General features: G+C 42.3%; 1 protein-coding gene across 1 annotated transcript in view; it reads left to right on the top strand.

The window, feature by feature from the left end:
• Positions 1-2,792: 2,792 nt before the first annotated feature.
• The window catches only part of LOC137376134 (potassium channel subfamily K member 12-like), a 76,652-nt gene continuing 56,658 nt past the window's right edge, over positions 2,793-22,786 (top strand). Inside the window, exon 1 of the mRNA XM_068044147.1 lies at positions 2,793-3,132. Within this exon, the coding sequence (XP_067900248.1) occupies positions 2,793-3,132 (340 nt within the window). The remainder of the gene's footprint in view (positions 3,133-22,786) is intronic.

Genomic DNA, 22,786 nt, shown 5'->3' with positions numbered 1-22,786 from the left:
TCTGAAGTGAGAGGGTCATCTGACGCTGCTCTGGTTTGGTATCGGATGGAGTACAACTCCATCATCATGGTGTGAAATCTGGCTTTGTATTGTAAACGCCCATGAGATAGATGTCTTAACTTCCTGAGAAGTCTTGCAACGTAGACAGAGTTCATTTAAATGCTGAGCCACGGCTGCTCGAATCCTATAAACATTTAAATGTGAACTGCTAGAAGTAGGAGGGGATCTCAATGCATACATATAACCACGAGGAACCCAGACTGCAGGGTTAAATGCAGCAATGGGTCGATTACAGAGGCCCCAACTCTCCAGCAAAATGAAGCAATTCTCTGCTAATGGCAAAATCAACATTTGAGAATGAAATCTGACCGATTGGAACATTTACAGAAAATGTGTCAGAGATCTGTGTTTTTACTGAGTTGTGCTTTCCACTTTTAAAAATTATTTTCAAGTATTGGAATTAAACATCGTTACAACTGTGAACAGCATGGAGATCGTCACAAGATTGCGATCACAGTGAAGATGAGCATCTTGTGCAATGATTCCGGGGGAACAGGAGAGCTTCCACTAAAGCGAGCAATGTAAACTAGGATATTTCTTCAATTGAGAGCGTTGATCTAATCTCCGTTCGTCTGGCCACAAAGCGAGAATATTCCAGGTAGGTCTGACTGGTATTTCAGTGTGGCCTTTGCCAACTTGGCGGTCTTCGCTGCTGTAGAGAGCCTCAATAATGGGGATGTTTAACAGGACCTGATTTTCCTCCCCATATAAAAAACAATCGCAGGGAAAAGGATGGACCGTAAGATACAAATTGGCACTTGATTCGAAATTATCTTGTTACCCAATAAATACCGACTATCTGAGCATAAAACAGTTCCATTTTTACTTTAATAAACGTTGAAACTCCTGGAATTCAGGGTCCCAAAGCAGGTTAAATATCATTTCGCCCTCTCTGCGATTTCTGCTCCTTTGATTTTTCTGTTTTAACTTTGTAATGTCAACCTAATATTGAACTACCAGTATCAAAGCACCATTTTAATAAAGTAGTCGTTTAGATTTTATTGTCTACTGTCTTTCTGTTTTTTTTTTACTTTACTTGTGATTCCTCAGATTAGTTCCAGCCAAGTGCTCCCCGATTTTACAGACAACCAGCTCTTCCTGAGAAAAGACGACAATTCATGGTCATGCTTAGCCCATCTCCCGGGCAACGCCGCTCAGCGGAAACGCAGTAGCTCGTTCTTCCCTGGGTTAATGTTTAATGGAGCCATTTAGGATTGCAGCACAAATAGCTCGTGAGTTGATAATAGAGGGGGAAGAAAAGGTGTAATTTTTTCTGGTTATATATAGGAAGCGAGAAGAAAGAGCCGTGGGAACGCTATGTTTTCCATGAAATGCAAATCATATTATAACGTTGAAAAGAACCGATATATAATGGAGAAAGTAATGCCAGTTTAGTTGGGACTTCCATGGCGAGGTAAATGCTGATCAGACTGGTGTTGTAAGATCTAAACTTCTACCTTGCACTGCTCGGTACTCATCTCAATTACTTCAGTTAAATAGGGGCTGGGGGACGAGAGTTCAACTGTACGTTCAAAATAAAAGCCCATCGATACAAGAAAGGAAGTTTGTGGTCGAGGCCATCCTGGAGTAGACTCTGACATGCACAAGCCTTTTGGCTGACACTCCGGAGAAAGAGAGAATTCCCAGGGATGCCCAGATCCGGTTGGGTTGGGCGGGTGGCGAGACGGGTCCGGAGCTGGGCAAGCTCGGGGGCATTGACAGCGCCCTCGACAGTGTGGGCACTTTTTTTCCCTTTGGTATTGGGGGTGGGCGGGATCGGGGTGCAGAGGGCGGGAAAGATGTTGAAAAAGACCAAAGGAAAGAACTAGCTGAGCCGCAGCTGGTAGCCGTGGCCCTGTCCATGGTGCTGAAATGAAGGTTCAGGTTGGTTATGCCGGAGAGGGACCCGCCTCTCATTTGCCTTCACCTCTCTCTCTCTCTTTCAGGGTGACCACATTTCCAAAGAAAGTCGGCGGAGACTTCACATTGGAATGGACTTCATATGTTCTCCGAGAGACGCATCAGACAGTATCCCCCACTCCGTGCCAATGTGTCCCGGGTATCCCCTCTGTATTCCAACCTACTGCCTTCCTGCCAGCTTCACTTTGACTCTGGAAATATGACACCTCGTTGACAGCTGGCTGCAAATTGGCTTCCAGACTTACTAAAGCGGATCGAGCTATTGCCTGACTGTCGCGGACAGTGAGAGAGAGGGGGAAAGGGGAAGGGGGGACAGATCTCAAGATTAAAAATCGATTCGACAGTGACGGCGAGCATTGGAGACCAAAGATGTTGACTATCAGAGTGCAAATCTAAATACCGCAGACCGATCTGGGTATGTGAGCGCGAATGTTGGAAACAAAAACATCACAGAAAAAAAATCATACACATCCCAGCTCGGTTTTATTTGGGGGGGGGGGGGGGGGTTGGGGGCGGGGGGTGGGGGGGAGAAATGTTGGAGGAAAAATGTTATAGAGCCGCAGTTAAAATTCTTCCTATTTACAGCCCGGTGGCGAATGTAGCCTGAAGTCCTGCTGTTTACTACCAGTTATTCTAAGTGTAATATTGGGACCCAGGAGGTGCGAGGTTCGGCTGGGCACCTGGATCTGCTGAAAGGCTGGAAGAGGGGAGGGGGAATATTTCCTTGCTGAAGTTTGCCCCCTCGAAGTTTGCTTGATGAGTTCTCGGGCGCTGGCTGCCCCTGGCAGAGGGAATCTGCTGTTGATCGGCGGATGATGGGCAGTGCCAGCGCCCGGGGCTGCGCTCTCCTGCATCTCAACGAAGACAACGGGCGCTTCGTGCTGCTGGCCCTCCTCATCGTGGCTTACCTGCTGTGCGGGGCCGCCGTCTTCTCGGCCATCGAGCGGCCCACCGAGCTGGAGGCTCGGGCCAGGTGGAACCGGACCCTGCGCAACTTCGCCGACAAGTTCGGCATCGCCGGAGGGGAGCTGAGCGCCTTCCTGCGGGACTACGAGGCAGCCATCGCCGCCGGGATCCACGCCGACACCCTGAGACCCAGATGGGACTTCACTGGGGCATTTTACTTCGTGGGGACTGTGGTATCCACTATCGGTAAGAAACTCCCTCAACAGTCCCGAGAGAGAGTGCTGAGTGTGAGGGTGAGTGCGAGTGTCAGAAAGAAAGAGTGAGAGCGTTAGTGAGCCTGACTGTCATGTGAGTGTGGACTGTCAGTGAATGTGAGCGGGATCAGTGAATGAAAGTGTCAGAATATCAGTGGGCGGCTTCCAATAATGTGGGTTTATCTGTGAGTGTGCACTTACCGGAGTGTATTAATGGGTGTGTGCACGACTGATTGTGAGTTCCAGTATGGAATGAGTGTGAATTCCCGAGTGTAAGGTTCACTGTGTGCATTTACATGAGCTGGTGTGAGTTTGAAAATTTGTAAAATTTGAATGAGGTTAGTGTGTGAATAGATTAATGCTTGGTTGTCTGTATGTGAGTTTCGTGTGTGCCTGTGGAGCACGGATTTGCGTTTGCTTGTGTTTTTGGCTATGTGAATTAGTGTGTGAATGAATCTAAATGTGAGAAAGAATGTATATGTATTTATAAGTCGGCATATGGTAATGGTAAATCTCACTGACTGCTGAGTTCCACTGTTTTGCGCTGGTCTATAAAAATAATAAAACATGAAATAAAGCGAGGGAGTACGCTATAAACGGAAGGATATTGGGAGGGGTAGAAGAAGTGAGAGACCTTGGAGTGCATGTCTACAAGTCCCTGAAGGTGGTAGGACAGATGGATAGAGTGGTGAAGAAGGAATATGGATTGCTTTCCCTGTTTTTATATTATATGGATTGCTTTCCTTTATTGGCTGAGGTATAGAGCACAAAAGCAGGGATGTGATGCTGGAACTGTATAAAACGCTGGTTAAGCTACAGCTGGAGTATTTGCGTACAGTTCTGGTCATCACATTACAGAAAGTACATGATTGCTGTGGAGACAGTCCAGAGGAGATTGACAAGAATGTTGCCAGGGCTTGAAGGTTGCAGCTATGAAGAAAGATTGTATAGGCTAGGGTTGTTTTCTCTGGAACTGAGGAGGCTGAGGGGTGACTTAATTGAGGTGTACAAAATTATGAGGGGCCTAGATAGAGTGGACAGGAAGGACCTGCTGCCCCTGGCGGGGAGGTCAGTTACCAGGGGACACAGATTTAAGGTGATTGGTAGAAGGATTAGAGGGGACATTAGGGGAAACCTTTTCACCCAGAGGGTGGTGAGTGTCTGGAATTCGCTGCCAGGAATGGTGGTGGAGGCAGAGACACTCAATTATTTTTAAATGGTACCTGGACATGCGACTGAAGTGTTGTAACCTGCGGGGCTATGGACCAGGTGCTGAAAAGTGGGATTCGTTTGGGCGGCTAGTTTTTTCAGCTGGCGTGGACACAATGGGCTGAATGGCCTCCTTCTGTGCTGTACATTTTGTATGGTTCTATGGTGCCATGGAAATGTCACCAGGTGGTTTTTTTTAAGATTTGAAAATTAGGTATTATATTTGCCTTTGTTGTTATTTGTTTTGTAATAAATGCAAGCAAAGAAAAAAAAGCGTATGAAACAGAACAACTTCACTGCTCAAATCACACCGGACATTTCAAGACAAATCTTTGAGCTGAGGGTAAGGCTGCTATCTGATAATGCACTGGCATTGCCAACTATGTTCTTGTATGTGTGAAAAAGTGACTATGTGAGAAAGTGTGAGTTATCAAAAGTGACTGTGTATATAAGAAAGTGTGAGCAGAATTTTCCACTCAGATTAAAGCAGCTTCATGGTAAAATTCACATAGAATGTAGTGGAAATTTCTTTAGCAGACATCTAAGATGCAAATGATGGAATACACCATATGATATTTCTCCTGTTATTTGCATTGTGGTAGGCCAGACTTACCATTATTTAACAAATTACCACTTTTCTCGGTAAGGATTTTATGTATAATGAATTAATTTGTAGTGCAGACGCTGTTGTTATATAGGTGAAAGTGCCAGCCATTTTATGCAGAGAGGTATCCCAACAATTAACAATGAAATGAATGATCAGTTAATCTGCTTTTGGTAATGTTGGTGGCGGGATGAATGTTAACCAGGATACTGAGCGAATGCATGAACAGATAGTTTTATTGGAATGTTAAGGAGTGATTTTCCAAACATGCATAGCCATTCCCCCATGGTGCACTTACTTTGTATTGATGGCAAAGTGTGTCCATGATTTCTCGATGTGACTAATGTTACAACTGAGGCGGGAGCAATGCACTGTCATTTCAGTCTCATTACTCTACAGGTCATAGCTTATTATTAAAGTTTTCCCACCTACTAGAAATTAGCCAAATTACACACTTCATTAACCGCCACCCCCCCCCCCCCCCCCAGAATAAAACAGACCAAACCAGATATCTTTAAACAACAATTTAATTATTTATTAATAAACTGAATCTTAAACACTATTAAAATAAACCTATGTCTAAAAGACTTTATAACTTCTTATTTATCCTAACCTTCATGCACACACAAATACATTCAAAAACCAACGGTTAACCGGTTTCAATAAAATTATAGTTGTTTCTTAGGAATAAATAAATCACTGGGTTGTAGGTCTTTGTAGATTGCATTCCCAGTTCAGTGAGGTGTCCCAGAGCCGAACAGTCAGAAGACACTCGAAGTGTCCAGGCGAATTCGACGAACAGCCTTTAATGGGATTGGCATTGCAAGCAATTTGGTTGCGGCAGGTGTCACACATGTCTTTCAACAAGGAGTATAGCAACAGGTCTATTTGGCAGTCTTTCAGTAGAAACTTCACTCCAACAATGCAAATGTTCTTTTCCAGGATTTTTTTTCGCTCCTTAGGCAATACACAGCCATAGACCAAAGTAGATTTTTCTGCTAGGAGAGAAGGATCCTTCCTTCAGTAAGCACACTTTGTGGGTCTCCAGATCAGGCTGGTTTTAGCCAATCTTTATACATACTGTTAACTGATACCTTACAGCAGGTGGCCCTCTCTCTCTCTCCTGCTGTTGCCTAGGAAACAGACTTGCTGCTGGCTCACTGTGCCCAGGAAATCTAAAGGTCTCTCTCTCTGCCTTAAAGGCACTCAGCCCCCCCTTAGTTTTAAAACAGAAGAGAAAAAAACTACACTTCCGTGACACCTGTGCCCTTGGCAAATTGAAACGCCATTCTTAAAATGCATTACAATGCAAAACAGAAACTGAAAAACCACTCTAGATATATTTTCACATTCATGCCCCCATTCACTCTACTGATAATTAACAGAATATTTCTTTGCACCATTTCCATTCATGTACCTTAACAAGGTTAAATTTGTGACAAAGCATCGCCAATAGCATTGTTTTTCCCCAAAATATGTACAATCTTCAAATGATAAGGCTGTAACAATAAACTCCATCTAAATATTCTAGCATTTTTGTTTTTAAAATTTTCCATAAACGTTAATTAGTTATGATCAGTATATATTAGTGTTTCTTTATAGTCTTGGTGGACATATACTGTGAAATGTTTGAGAGTCAGCAAAAGTCCTAATATTTCTTTTCCACAGTGGAATACATTTTTTGGTGGTGACTTAGTTTTCTTGAAAAGTACCCTACTGGTATTTCTATGCTCAATTCGTCACCCTGCAATAGAACTGCACCAACCCCCAGGTCGCTAGCAGCCAACATTGGTTCATTAGTTAAGATTGCCTTTAACTTTTCAAAAGCTGCCCGGCATTGATCTGACCATACTACTTTGGTTTTCTGTTTTTGTAGCAAATCGGTTAATGGAGCAGCATTAAAATTCCATACAAACTTCCTGTAAAAACCACACATCCCTAAAAACCTCATGATTTCACATTTAGATTTAGTGATAAGGTACTACACTAAGGCTTGCACTTTTGTCGTTTTTGGCAATACTTTTCATTGCCTTACTATGTGTCCGAGGTAAGTTACTCTTGCCTTTCCGAATTTGCTTTTTGCCAGATTTACTGCTTGTAACTTTTTAAACAGAATTTTTAGCTGGTTTAATTGTTCTTGCCAAGTGTTACTGTATATTAGTACATCATCGAGATACACTACACAGTTGGGAACACTTGCTACCACCTGATTCATTAATCTTTGAAAAGTGGCTGGGGCATTTTTTTGCCTGACACTGGCACTGATAAAGACTGTCTGGTGTGACAAAAGCTGATATCTCTTTGGCTCAAGGAGTCAAAGGAACTTGCCAGTATCCCTTTAACAAGTCAATCTTGGTAAGAAGCCTAGCACTGCCTAAAGTCTGGCTTGGGTATAAAACTAAAACCTGACCCAGGCCCGACCCAACAACAGCCAACCCAAGCCCGACCTGGGCCCGAGTCCTTTAATTTTTTTAAATGCCCGACCCGATCTGAAAATAACAAGCATATTATTGAAACAGAAAAAAATCGAATTTAAACAAAAACAATACGAAACAAAACAGTACAGTCCAGCCTGACCTGACCCGAGCCCAAATGCTGGACGCAGAATACAAACCCGACCCAACCCAAACCCAACACATGTAGTCAGGTTTGGTCGGGTTCAGATCGGGTAGCCAGGTTTTAACACTGCCCACTCTGTCAATACAGTCTTCTAAATGAGGAATTGGGTAGGAGTCTGCCTTCGTTATTGCATTGACTTTTCTGTAGTCGGGTTGACCCATCAGGTTTAGGCACTAAGACTATTGGTGAACTCCAGCTGCTTTGACTAGGTTCGATTAAGTTGTTTTCCAGCATGTATTGGATTTCTGCTTTTACTTGGGCCTGTTTGTCCGGACATAAGCAGTAAGGATGTTGCTTTAAAGGAACGGATTCCTCTATCAACCTATCATATGTGGCTAAGGTTGTACATCCTGACTTATCCCTACAGACTCTTTTAAGTGTTGTGGAAAGCCTGATTAGGTCTTCATATTGTTTTGCATCTAAGTGCAAAAGCATGTTGTCCAATATTCCTAGCCATTCTGTATTTGCTAACTGGGTAGTTGAAGGTTCAATCTGAGAATTGTCTAGGCCTTCTTCTGCCTCATCCTCACTATCCTTTTCCTTCTCAACAGTCCCCATTACCTGACAGACCTGTACTGGCTTATCCTCCTCCATGCAATAATATTGCTTTAACATATTGATATGACACAACCAATTCTTCTTCCGGCGATCAGGAATGTCAATCAAGTAATCTGCCTTACCCACTCTTTTGATCACTTTCTATGGGCCACTGAACTGTGCTTTTAATGGTTCCCCTTGCAATGGTAACAACATCAATACTTCATCACCTGGTTGAAACTTGAGGATCTTTGCATTCTTGTCTGCCCATTTTTTCATATTGGGTTGGGATGCTTTAAGGTTTTGACTTATATGTGATTTAGTCTTCTGAATCCCCCTATGTCCTGCAAAAGGAATGTCATGTGCTAACCTTAATAATTCCTGGTGATATTTAGGTGGTACCACTATCTGCTCAACAACTGTCCAGTCTTCATCGGCAGGTCTATGAGGCGGTCTCCATTTCCTCCTCAAAACCCCATTTTCCATATAATAGCCTTCCGGAATTCCTTTCACCTCAGCTTCTGTCCGAACCATCTGTGCTATCCTGTATATCTCTGGATCAGCTTGTTGTGCTGCAATTATAGAAGATCTGTTAAACATCTCATTTGGATTATCTCAATCCCCAAATAAGGTTTCAGATACTCGGCTCTCTGTTTATGGTGCCACTTTTATCTCCAACAATGGATCCTGTATAGCCATTGCTCGGGTTACTACACACGCAGGAAATATTCCTGGAGCTTATTCCTGTAATTGTTCCGTTTCTTTAACTTCACTTGGTTCCTCTGTAATTATAGGAGAAACTGATACTTTTGATCCAGGCAAATCATTTCCTAGGAGTAGATCAATTCCCTCTACTGGCAAACCATGGACAACTCCTACAGTTACCATCCCAGATGTTAGGCCACACTCTAAGTGCACTTTATCTAAAGGTACGGGTATATGCTCCCCACCAATTCCATTAACTAAAACTTTAGTGTTCAGGGCGCTCTCTGATGGAAATGTTATACCTTATATGTTATTAGAAGAGGGGACATGAAAAAACATTGGCGGGCAAGATAAAGGAAAATCCTAAGGCGTTTTATAAGTATATTAGGGCAAGAGGATAACCAGGGAAAGAGTAGGACCCATTAGGAACCAAAGTGGCAATCTGTGTGTGGAGCCGGAGGACATAGGTGAGGTTTTAAATGATTACTTTTCATCTGTGTTCACTATGGAGAAGGACAATGTAGGTGTAGAGATCAGGGAGGGGGATTGTGATATACTTGAACATATTAGTATTGAAAAGGAGGAAGTATTAGATATTTTAGCAGGCTTAAAAGTGGATAAATCCCCAGGCCCAGATGAGATGTATCCCAGGCTGTTTTCAGATCCTCTCTGGCCACAGGAGAGGTGCCAGAGGACTGGAGGGCAGCGAATGTGGTACCATTATTCAATAAGGGTAGCAGGGATAGACCAGGTAATTACAGGCCAGTGAGTTTATCATCAGTGGTTGGGAAACCATTGGAAAAAATTCTGATGGACAGGATTAATCCCCACCTGGAGAGGCAGGGATAGTCAGCACGGCTTTGTCAGGGGGAGATCGTGTCTAACTAACTTGTTTGAATTTTTCGAGGAGGTGACTAGATGTGTAGATGAGGGTAAAGCAGTTGATGTAGTCTACATGGATTTCAGTCAGGCTTTTGATAAGGTCCCACATGGGAGATCGGTTAAGAAGGTAAGAGCCCATGGGATCCAGGGCAATTTGGCAAATTGGATCCAAAATTGGCTTAGTGGCAGGAAACAGAGGGTAATGGTCGAGGCAAAAACAAGAAATGCTGGATTCACTCAGCAGGTCTGGCAGCATCTGTGGAAAGAGAAGCAGAGTTAACGTTTCGGGTCAGTGACCCTTCTTCGGAACTCGGTAATGGTCGAGGATTGTTTTTGCGAGTGGAAGCCTGTGAGCAGTGGTGTACCACAGGGATCGGTGATGGGACCCTTGCTGTTTGTAGCGTACATTAATGATTTAGACACGAATATAGGAGGTATGATCAGTAAGTTCGCAGGTGACACGAAAATTGGTGGTGTTGTAAATAGTGAGGAGGAAAGCCTTAGATTACAGGACGATATAGACGGGCTGGTAAGATGGGCAGAGCAGTGGCAAATGGAATTTAATCCTGAGAAGTGTGAAGTGATGTGTTTTGGGAGGAATAACAGGACATGGGAATAAATAATGGATGGTAGAACCCCAGGAAGTACAGAAGGTCAGAGGGATCTTGGTGTATTTGTCCATAGATCACTGAAGGCAGCAGCACAAGTAGATAAGGTGGTTAGGAAGACATTTGGGATACTTGCCTTTATTGGCCGAGGCATAGAATATAAGAGCAGGGAGGTTATGATGGAGCTGTATAAAACGCTAGTTAGGCCACAGCTGGAGTGCTGTGTGCAGTTTTTGGGCACCACACTATAGGAAGGATGTGATTGCACTGGAGAGGGTGCAGAGGAGATTCACCAGGATGTTGCGTGGGCTGGAGCATTTCAGCTATGAAGAGAGACTGAAAAGGCTAGGGTTGTTTTCCTTAGAGCAGAGAAAGCTGAGGGGGGACATGATTGAGGTATACAAAATTATGAGGGGCATTGATAGGTTAGATAGGAAGAGACTTTTTCCCTTAGCAGAGAGATCAATAACCAGGGGGCATAGATTTAATGTAAAGGGAAGGAGGTTTAGAGGGGATTTGAGGAAAAACATTTCACCCAGAGTGTGGTTGGAATCTGGAACCCACTGCCTGAAGAGGTGGTAGGGGCAGGAACCATCACAACATTTAAGAAGTATTTAGATAAGCACTTGAAATGCCATAGCATATAAGGCTACGGGCCAAGTGCTGGAAATTGGGATTAGAATAGTTAGGTGCTTGATGGCCGGCACAGACATGTTAGGCTGAAGGGCCTGTTTCTGTGCTGTATAACTCTATGACTCTATGACCTTTCCTCAGCAAGAGTGTTTGGGTTGATCCTGTATCCCTGAGTATAATGACAAGTTTTCCTGCCTCACTTAAAGGATATAGAGTTACTTTTCCCATTGACAAGAATTCGTTATAACTTTCGGGTATCTTACTCTTAACCTCTACACTCACTTTAGTTCTTGTATCTGGATTTACAGCTGCCGTTAAAGCTACAGCCTGGTCTGCTGTACTCTCAGTCAGAGCCCCTTTCTCTGCATTAGCTTTGTGTACCCCAACAAGTCCTATGGGTTTACCTTGCAACTTCCAGCATTCTGAATGAAAATGACCCATTTTGCGGCAATGATTACACTTTAGCTTGTGGACCTCACTCCTACCCTCAGCACCTTCCTTTCTGGCCTGAGGAGGTGATCCTGGGGCATTCCCAGCTGTTCCTTCTTATCCCCAGCTACTTGCCTTCCTTTCACTCTCCCACTTTCTATGCTTCTCGGGTTTATGGGAGTGACAGACAAAAGGTTTAGGCTTATTCACAAGCTCAAAATCATCAGCAATTTCTACTGCTTGCCTAGCTTTCAAAACTTTCAGGATATCTATATGAATTCTCATTACTGAAGGAATTGAATTTTTAATCTCCAAGAGAATCAATTCTCCAAGATTCTCAGATGTGGTTTCCATCTTTAATGGTTTCCATCTTTAATCCAATGGTTAAAATTAATTTGCTTCACCCTCTCAAATTCTAATACATCTGCCCAGCCAATCTCCGTAAATTCTGAAACTTCTGACGGTAAGCTTCAGGGACTAACTCATACGTAGTGAGAATAGCCTTTTTTGTCATCTCATAATCTGCAGAAACCTCCTCAGGAAGCATGGCATAAACTTCAGGAGCTCTGCCTATCAACCTGCTTTGCATAAGCAGTGTCCAGCTTTCCTTTGACCATTTCATTTGTTTGGCTATTTTTTCAAAAGATATGAAAAATGCCTATGTGTCCCTCTCCTCAAACATAGGAAGAGCCTGTATGAATTTAAACAGCTTTTTGCTGGATCCTGGGTTGAATTCAGATTCTTCCTGACCAGAACTTTCCTTGGATTCAAGACTACACCTTTGTCTTAGTTCCATCTCTTTTAACCTAAATCCCCTTTATTCTACAGTTCCGAAGAAGGGTCACTGACCTGAAACATTAACTCTGCTTCTCTCTCCACAGATGCTGCCAGATCTGTTGAGTATTTCCAGTATTTCCAGCATTTCTTGTTTTTATTCCCTTTCTTCTCTTTCACTTTCTCTCTGAAGTTCTTATTGCTATTGCTATTGGGCAATGCTGACAAGTCGACATCATTGCCCTTCTCTAGTTGCCCTGAGAAGGTGAGGCTGAGCCTTCTCCTTGAACCATTGCAGTCCTTGTGCTGATGGTGCTCCCACGATGGCATGAGGTAGGGGAGTTGAGAATATTGACTCTTTATTATGTGTTTATTATATTAAGGTGGTCTTTGTACCTGGACTTCAAGATTGAAATCCATTATTATTAACCAATCTCATTTGCAGTTGGGTTTCCACCTCAAGGAAATTTGTACCATGAATGTAGATACCAAAGAGTTCTTTGTACCAGGTGCCACAGTGCATTCCTTTCTATGTTTGTAAATTTAATACTTTGAATATTAACACCAGGAAGTTTAAGAGTGTTAAGCTGGCTTCCCCGACAGACCAGACAGATCCACATTCGATCTCTTCTCTTTGCTAAATTTGCTGATCTCAGGCATGTTAGTGCTAGGAGACATCACAATTGTCATTAGTGTACCTGGGTTAAGGAGGGGGAAAATCATAAGGGTTCCCTACTTCCAAATACCATCCAGTATTTCCTGCTGGAAAGTCTACATATATGTGCACCATTTTGGCGTGTGCATGACAAACAGCTATTTGGGTAAAGTTGGAAGGTGGCCAGTGCCCCACAGCGAGTTGGCAACTTCAGGAGAAGAAGGTGAAAATGAGAGGAAATATAGGTTTCCAAATATCTGAAAGAACTTGGATCTTAGTCTGTCTCTGGGATTACTGCAGCACAACCTTGTGTAACTGTTTTGGAACAGTTGTATTAGTGATAAAGAGGCTAAATGAATTTCAGTCTGTGCGTTCGTTTGACTTGTCAGGAATGGAGATGAGCACTTTGCAGGGATTATCAGCTTTCACTTTCAAAAATTTAAGCCAGAATCACATTTTTTTTATTTTAAATGATCTTTCCCGTAGAGTGCAATATGCACAACATATTAGAATACTAATGAGTGATGCCATAGGGATATGGATGAAGTTTTGATTCCTTGCTGTTTTTTAGTCTCACTGCTGGTAGGAGTTGCCATGGAAATATTTTCTTAATCTCTGGTTTACTGGTATAACATTATATGAGCTATTCACAGAGGTGAAAAATGACCAATCAACTTTGTACTCTCAGGTATTTGTTCCAGGAGTTTTATATACAGAAAATGATGATTTGATTATTAAGAGGAACAGCCCTTAAGCATCTCTCTGGATCCTAATGTAGGCAAGCATCTAATGGCTGGTTATCTATGCATCACAGCAGCAGGAAGGAAATAGCTTACTTTACCTGAGGAATTTACTTCAGTTTCAGATAAAACATAAAATATTTGAATCTGATTATTTACTTTTATATAAGTAACACTAATTTTCCTGTAAAATTTGTGGAACCATACTGACTGTATCACATTCACTTGGGGGTTAATAATTTACATGTTTATAACGAGGTGGGTCTTCATAAAGAGCATCACATACCTTAAAATGAATATGGTAAAATCAGAGACCAATGCCTTAAAATAGAAATAATCCTATTCCTTAAATAAATAAAATCCAGCGCCATTACAAGTCAAATCACATTATACAACTGTTCAAATAACCAATTAAAAATGACAAAGTTAGGAGCAAGAATAAAAGTTGGGAGAAACATTTTCTGCCCAAGCACTAGTGCCAGGGAAGGCCAATCAAGTCGATAATGGCCCAAATCTTGCTGGAGCTGGGCATCTCGCAGCCTACACTGTTAAGATGTTTATCTGCACCCTCCAGCGTGAAATCCTTTTGCCCTGAAAATTGCTGGAAGTGCAAGCTGATAATGGGGCTTCTGGGAACTTAGTTTACAGCGGGACCAAAAATTATGATATTTAAGCATTGAGGAAGAAACAGAGGAACGACAGAGAAAGAGGGTAAATGAGAGTCAAATCAAGTAGAGAGAGAGAAAGGAAGATTAGGTGAAGAGATAAAAAAGAGACTGAACGGAAAAGCAAGAAATGATATTAAAAATGTAAATTTAACATTTTTTAAATCTCTAAGAATAATTTGCCATACACAGGAAAGACACTCAACAGTTTAAGTGTTTCCCTTTCAGGGCCGAAGAGGTTATTGGCATTGCATTAAAATGATCACGTTATCATGTTGTTATGCTGTTAAGTACCGGCTCTAACTTTCTGCAGCAAGGTTAATGGTCAATTAATGTGCAAATCCAGCAAATTCTTCCATTTATTTGAAGTTGAGGGTGAGCTGCTATTTGTGTGAGGTGAATTGCGGAGTGATGGAAATCGCCTGAACTTGCTAGCCGATTTGCGCGTTATTAACGATGTGATCGTGAGCTCACTCTTATTTGTCTGGCAAGATTTTGGACCAATATAAATGGGCTTAAGAGAAAATTAGACACATTTCTGGCGAAGGGATTGAGGGTTACGATGAGAGCACAAAAGTGTATACACCAAAATAAAAGGTTTATAATGCTGATCATAACCCATTGTAACTTTTGTCTTTAAAAGTGGTTCAGAAAACAAATATCTGCCCTTAAATAGGGAAAGCATTGCACCAGATTTCTATTTTCATTTGGTTGTCTGTAACACCAAAATCTACATTACTGCTCAGGGTCTGATGAACTAGTTTTCAAAGCTGTCATACAAGGAGACACATTTCATCACATATTTTCAATTAAAGTTCGGATGCAAAAAAAAATTGCAGCATTGTTTTCCGTGTTTGACGATTTCTTTACTAAATGCACAAACCAATCTTTTTTTTCTTCAAAAGAATTTTGTTGCATTGAAAGTGTTTCAGAGAGAAATGGCAGGGGCGATTCTGGATGTTGGAGTATTCCATTATGAGGTAATAGAATTGAACTTGATCTCAAGAGTTAAGATTGGGAAAGGTGTTTGAAATACTGAGAGGAATAGATAATGTGAATGCTTAACTAAAACTGTGATCACAGAACTAGAAGACAAGTGCAGCACTGGCAATCTTGAAGCAAGATTAGAGATTAGTAGAAATGCTGTCTCCCTGCAGAACAGTTGACTTGATCCTTACCAAGTAACATGGTGTTAGTTAATCCCTTTATAAAGGAATTGGATGGTTATCTGATTAAGAACTGCATTCAAAGTTGTAGGAATAAATATAGATGAAGACATCAGCAACAATTCCCATTTATACGATGGCTTTTACACAGTAAAATATGCCAAGACACTTCACAGAGGCGTCATCAAAAAATTGATGCTGAGCCAAAGGAGAAAATATTTAGACCGATGATCAAATACTCCCAGAGCACTTTTGTACTTGTTCTATTGGTCTGTTGGGACATATACCCATCCAGTCATAGTCAGAGAATCTCCTGGAATGGCTTCTCTTCCTGCAACCGCCCCCCGCAACCCCCCAAAACCCCCAACCCCCCCAACCCCCAACCCCAACTGTTATCTCTGGAGTCGCCTAAGGTTCTATCCTTAGCCCATTTCTGTCTCTTTCTTGGTGACATCATATGAAAACATTACATCAGGTTCCAAACATAGGTTGATGACACCCAGTTTTATCTCACCACCACCTTACTCAATCCCTCCACTGCCTCTGTATTGTCAGATTATATATCCAGTCCCAGACAGGCTGCATTTTCCTCCAATTAAACATTGGGAAGGCTGAAACCATTGTCTTCGGTTCCTGCAATTCCATTCCCTAACACCCTATTCCATTCTCATCCCTGGCCACTGTCTTAACCTGAACCAGACTGTTCACACATTGCCATCCTATTTGACCTTGAACTGAGCTTTTAACCCCACAAAGACCATCTACATCCACCTCTGTAATATTCCCCTTTTCTGCCACTGCCTCATTTTATCTGCTGCTGAAACCTTTTTCCATGCTTTTGTTAGCTCCACACTCAAGCATTTCAATCCTTTCCTAGCCCGCCTCCCATCTTCTACCTTCCATAAACTTAAGCTCATCCAAAACTCTGCTGCCACATCATAACTTGCACCAAGTTCCATTCACCCATCACAACTGAACTTGTTGAGCTACATCTGCTCCCAGTCCAGAAACACCTCAATTTTAACATCCTCATTCTCATGTTCAAACCCCTCTATGTTCTCACTCCTCCCTAACTTTGTAATCTCCACCAGCCTTACAACTTTCTGAGTACTCTGTATCCTTTCTATGGTGGGCTCTTGTCCATCCCCCACTTCCTTTACACAACCTTGTGTGGCTGTGCATTTTGCCATCTAGGCCTTAATCCTGAAATTCCCTCTCTAAACCTGTCCACATCTCTATCTCTCTCCTTTATGTTGTCATTAAAACTTATCTCTTTGACCTAGCTTTTGGTCACCTGTGCTAATGTCTCCTTGTCTGGCCTGCTGTCAATTATTGTCTGATTGTCTGCTCCTGTGAAGCACCTCAGGATGTTTCACTAAATTAAAGGTACTACATAAAGACAAGTTGTTGTTGATGCAGTAATGAGAATATCATATGTAAAAGGAAGCAGTCATGGTCAAATTGTGCAGATTAAACTTTTTGACTGATATCCTGGAGTATTCACAAAGCAAATTTGGGGAAAAAGTATCAGTTTTGTCTTGGAAGTTTTATCTGTGGTTTGTTTAATAGACAAATAATAATGGATATGATTGTGAAAAGGTTAGATTCTTTTAAAATAGACAAATACCTGGTCTAGACAACTTCCATTCATGACACTTAAAAAGGGTAGGAATGGAAATGAAAGAAGCTTTAATTTGTTTGTAAGTTAGCAAATTCATTAATGATTCTAGATGCTAATGACGATGACCGTAGCTTCACTATTTAAAATAAAGAATTGGATTCTTGGAACCAATAGTCCAGGAATATGGTGAAAATGCAGTACGGGGCTTGATCTATCAAAATGAATTGGACATAAATTCTTATGCTATTCCTTTCTGTTATTTACCTCCCAGTAAATTAGATAAACTGGGCTGAGTGCATAACAATGCACATTCTAAATAGTTATTGGAAGGAGTAGGGTTAATGAGCCAAGTGTTTTTTTATTTCATAAGAAAATATTAAGAAATTCAGAGATGAGAGAAGACCATCTGGCCCATTAAAGCTCCATTGCTTTGCTTGGCAGATTATTCCAAACATTTATCACCCTTTGAATGCAAAGGTTTTTTTTAAACTTCGAAACTTAATTTTCATTTCTATGATTCTATGATGTCTTTTGGTCCTACTTTCTTGGTGTAATTTGAATTAATAATGGGCAACAAAAGATGCATCATGACATGAATGGTGATACTTTCACAGAGCCGCATAGCCACTGGCATCTAGGATGGGAGTCTGAATTTAAACCAGTTTAAGTTTTTAAAAAAGTTTTATTAATTTACTATTGCTCCTTCATAAAATTAGATATATATCTAAGTGTAAGGAAATGCATTGGAGTAACAAGAAGCATTAAATCAGGTAAAGTTCTAGAAGCACTAAGTAGGTGATAGATTTTATTAATTGAAACATTTATTAGATCAGAGAATGCATCAACACAAGTGGCTACTGAAACTGAATCAAACATGGCATTAAAGAGAGAATTTGAAGAAAAAAATCTACTGCAGTGGAGAATGAGCAGGGTAATGGGATTAGTGTTGACAACACAGATGGGCATTATGGGGTAAAAAGCCTCCTTCTGGGTTGATTTTTTTCATGCTTCTTAGAAAACCCAGAAATTATTAAGTTCCAACTGAGAGATCAGTATTAGCTTTGGTTTGAAAATAACCAACAATGATGTAGTCAGGGAATAATTTCAGGATTTTCTCCTGCTAATGATCCTTTGTCTGTATCAGGAGATAACGGTGTTTATCTCCAAGGAGTCTGTATGTGGACCGTTCAAATAGGGTTTGGTGCCTTCTGTAAAAACTGCCTGATTCAGATAGACCTCGAAAGACGTTTTGATTTGTTTGAAAATGCAATAATAAAGGCACAGTCTGACTTTGATTAGCCAGCAGTAATTCCATGTTGCTCCACACTGTGAGATGATGTTTAATTCCACACATATATGAAGTTGTAATGTCTATTTATGCATTGTGCTAAGCTGTAAAGAGGATGCCAAAAGGAGCCTTGTAATATTACAAACTCAGTCATCCAGCATATTTGCAGGTTCCAAGTTTCAGTAATGTCCTATGAAGTTTACAGTGCACTGTCAATTCCGCAACTGATAATTCAACCCACCCACAAATTGTATCAATTAAATTGCTGCTAGACAATGTCCCATGGCATTGCCTTGAAGCAGTTGTAATTCAGTCACCATTTGACCTACAAACATTCTGTCTTTATTTTTATGTAATACTTTGACATTATATTCTTATTTATATTTAACAGCAAAGTGTATGGCGATTTGGGAAGCAGATAAATAGAACGGGTGGGAACTTCAGAGTTTCTCTACAGTATAGGCTGAGGAGCTGGAAGATACAAAACTGCAGAGCTGCAGTATCACCATTGGCAGGAGGGTGTAATTATAATGGGGGCACAGGAATGATAACAGAATGTGTATAGATGTGAAATTTTGAATACATTACTTGTCGATCTTCCATGGCACTGCACACAAGTGTAGTCTTCAGCTGAAGTGTGTCAGAGGGTGGGGATCATTGGACCAGGTCTGAAGGAGGACTGTGCAGAGGGAGGGAGGGGGTAAAGGAAGGAAGAGGGGGTAAGAGGAGGAGGAGGGGAGCAGGAGGAGCAGAGGCGGTTATGGAAGAGTGGAGAGAGGGGGATTAGGGAGGGGCAGGGCAGAGCAGAGCAATGGAAGGAAAAAGGAAAATGGAGAGAAGTGAAAGAGGAGAGGGAAGTCGAACTGAGAAAGAGAAGGAGAGGAGGCAAGCCTTCACCACCATACCAGCACCTCAAACAAAAATTAATCAATTTCCCCTCCATGTATTCTTTTGGAATGCATTGCAGCCAGTCTTCAAAAATTTTTAACAAATGGAGTGAGGCTGGTAACAGTTCTAAAACAGAGCAGGCTTGTGTATCTTTAAAAACAGATCGGGGGCCATTAAATATCAGGCAGGGGTGGACATTCTTTGGCCTGGAGCCCACAAGCCATCTAGTATCTTCATGTGTTCAAGGATTGTGACTTGGCTTGTTCCTTTGCTTCCCAGTGAGAGATGTTCAAATTTTAAAATGTATTTTTTAAAAATGCAAAAGTCCAAAATAAAATAAAGTATAAAAATAGGAGAATAGCACAGATGAATGCGTGGCTTAAGAGTTGGTGCAGGAGGGAGGGTTTTAGATTCTTGGACCACTGGGACCGTTTCTGGGGAAGGTGGGACCTGTACAAGTGGGACGGTCTACATCTGAACCAGAGGGGGACTAACATCCTTGTTGGTGGGTTTGCTAGTGCTGTTGGGAGGAGTTTAAACTAATTTGGCAGGGGGAGGGGACGCAGACTCCTAGCAGAATAGGGACACATCTAAGCACAGGAAAGCAAACAAGTCAGAGGGAATACAGCGGAAGTAAGTTTCAAGGGGGTAAGATCAGGATGGAAGGCCTCTACTTTAATGCCAGGAGTATTGCAGGTAAAACGGATGAGTTAAGGGCAATGAGTGACACGTGGAATTGTGATATAGTAGCCATCACGGAGACATGGTTGAGGGAGGGGCAGGATTGGCAGCTCAATATCCCGGGATATAGAATCTTCAGGCGGGACAGAGGAGGGAGTAAAAGAGGAGGGGGCATTGCAATATTAGTTAAGGAGTCAGTTACTGCAGTAAGGAGAGATGATATCTTGGAGGGGGCATAAAATGAAGCTTTATGGGTAGAGTTTAGGAATAAAAAAGGGACAGCCACATTGCTAGGTGTTTATTATAGACCCCCAGACAGTCAGTGGGAAATTGAGGAGCAAATATGTGCGCAATTTGCAGAGGTGTGTAAAAATAATAGGGTAATTATATTAGGTGATTTCAACTTTCCCAACATTAATTGGGATAGTCATCGTGTTAAGGGCTTAGATGGAGCGGAGTTCTTAAAGTGTATACAGGAGAACTTTTTAGCTCAATATGTAGAGGATCCGACAAGGGAGGGTGCAGTGCTGGACCTAATTCTGGGGAATGAAGCCGGACAGGTGGTTGATGTGTTGGTGGGGGAGCATTTTAGTGATAGCGACCATAACATGGTACAATTTAAGCTTGTTGTGGAGAAAGAAATAGACAAGTTGCAAAAAAAAGGTTTTGGATTGGGGGAGAGCGAATTTTAGTAAAATAAGGCAGGATCTGGCCAAGGTAGACTGGAAAGAGTTACTTGTTGGGAAATCTACAGAAGAGCAATGGGGGGCATTCAAAAAGGAAATGGGGAGGGTACAGGATCAACATGTTCCCTCTAGGGTAATAGGTAGGAGCAACAAACCCAGAGAACCATGGATGACCAGAAACATTCAGGGTATGATGAGAAGGAAAAGAGAGGCTTTTAGCAAATACAAGGAGAGCTAATCAATGGAAGCATTAGTGGAATACAGAAAGTGTAGGATGGAGCTTAAGAAAGCAATTAGGAGAGCAAAGAGGGGATATGAGAAAGCTCTGGCTGGTAAAAGTAGGGAAAATCCCAAGATATTCTATAAGTATATCAATGGGAAGAGGATAACCAGGGAAAGAGTAGGACCCATTAGGGACCAAGGGGGAAATTTGTGGGTGGAACCAGAGGGCATTGGTAGGGTGTTGAATGAATACTTCACATCTGTCTTCACCCAAGAGAATGAGGATGTAGATATGGAACGTAGAGAGAGAGACTGTGAGGTTCTTGAGCAAATTGTCATAGGGAGTGACAAGGCATTGGAGGTTTTGGAAGGCTTAAAAGTGGATAAATCTCCAGGTCCAGACGATTTGTGTCCCAGGATGCTGTGGGAGGTGAGGGTGGAGATTGCAGGGGCTCTGACCCTAATTTTTAATTCCTCTCTGGCCACAGGGGAAGTGCCAGAGGACTAGAGAACAGCTAATGTGGTCCCACTATTTAAGAAAGGTTGCAGAGATAAGCCAGGAAACTACAGACCAGTGAGTCTCACGTCAGTGGTAGGGAAACTATTGAAGAAAATTCTGAAGGAGAGAATCTATCTCCACTTGGAGAGGCAAAACTTGATTAGGAATAGTCAGCATGGCTTTGTCAGAGGGAGGTCATGCCTAACAAATTTGATTGAATTTTTTGAGCATGTGACCAGGTGTGTAGATGAGGGTAGTGCAGTTGATGTAGTTTACATGGATTTCAGCAAAGCCTTTGACAAGGTGCCACATGGGAGACCTATCGAGAAAGCAAATGCACATGGGATACAAGGTAACTTGATAAGGTGGATTCAAAATTGGCTTAGCTGTAGGAGACAGAGAGTTATGACTGACGGCTGTTTTAGTGACTGGAAGCCAGTGTCCAGTGGCGTACCACAGGGATCTGTGCTGGGTCCCCTATTGTTTGTCATTTATATAAATGACATAGATGACTATTTGGGGGGTAGGATCAGTAAGTTCGCGGATGACACAAAGATTGGCCGAGTGGTTAACAGTGAGGTGGAGTGTCTTAGGTTACAGGAAGATATAGACGGGATGGTCAAATGGGCAGAAAAGTGGCAGATGGAATTTAACACTGAAAAGTGTGAGGTGATACACTTTGGAAGGAGTAATGGGACACAGAAGTATTCAATGAATGGCCTGATACTGGGAAGTTCCGAGGAACAAAGGGACCTGGCATGTTTGTCCATAGGTCTCTGAAGGCAGAAGGGCAGGTTAATAGGGTGGTGAAAAAGGCATATGGGGCACTTGCCTTTATCAAGCAAGGCATAGATTACAAAAGCAGGGAGGTCATGTTGGAGTTGTACAGAACTTTGGTAAGGCCACAGCTGCAGTACTGTGTGCAATTCTGGTCGCCACATTATAGGAAGGATGTGATTGCATTGGAAGGGGTGCAGAGGCGATTCACCAGGATGTTGCCTTGGATGGAACATTTAAGCTATGAAGAGAGGTTGGATAGGCTTGGGTTGTTTTCACTGGAGCAGAGAAGACTGAGGGGTGACCTGATCGAGGTGTACAAGATTATGAGGGGCATGGACAGGGTGGATAGGGAGCAGCTGTTCCCCTTAGTTGAAGGGTCAGTTACAAGGGGACACAAGTTTAAGGTGAGGGGCGGGAGGTTTAAGGGGGACTTGAGGATGAACTTTTTTACCCAGAGGGTGGTGACGGTCTAGAATGCCCTGCCTGGGAGGGTGGTAGATGCAGGTTGCCTCACATCCTTTAAAAAGTACCTGGATGAGCACTTGACACGTCATAACATTCAAGGCTATGGGCCAAGTGCTGGCAAATGGGATTAGGTAGACAGGTCAGGTGTTTTTAATGCATCGGTGCAGACTCAATGGGCTGAAGGGCCTCTTCTGCACTGTATTATTCTGTGATTCTGCGAAAATATCTACCAGAAAGGTTAATGGTCACCGTCTCCAAGATCAAGATGGCAGCCCAGGTTGTACAGACAG

The sequence above is a fragment of the Heterodontus francisci genome, chromosome 13 (genome assembly GCF_036365525.1).
Source record: "Heterodontus francisci isolate sHetFra1 chromosome 13, sHetFra1.hap1, whole genome shotgun sequence".
Classification (NCBI taxonomy): domain Eukaryota; kingdom Metazoa; phylum Chordata; class Chondrichthyes; order Heterodontiformes; family Heterodontidae; genus Heterodontus; species Heterodontus francisci.
Note: the sequence above shows the minus strand (reverse complement) of the source record. Positions and strands in the feature narration are given on the sequence as shown.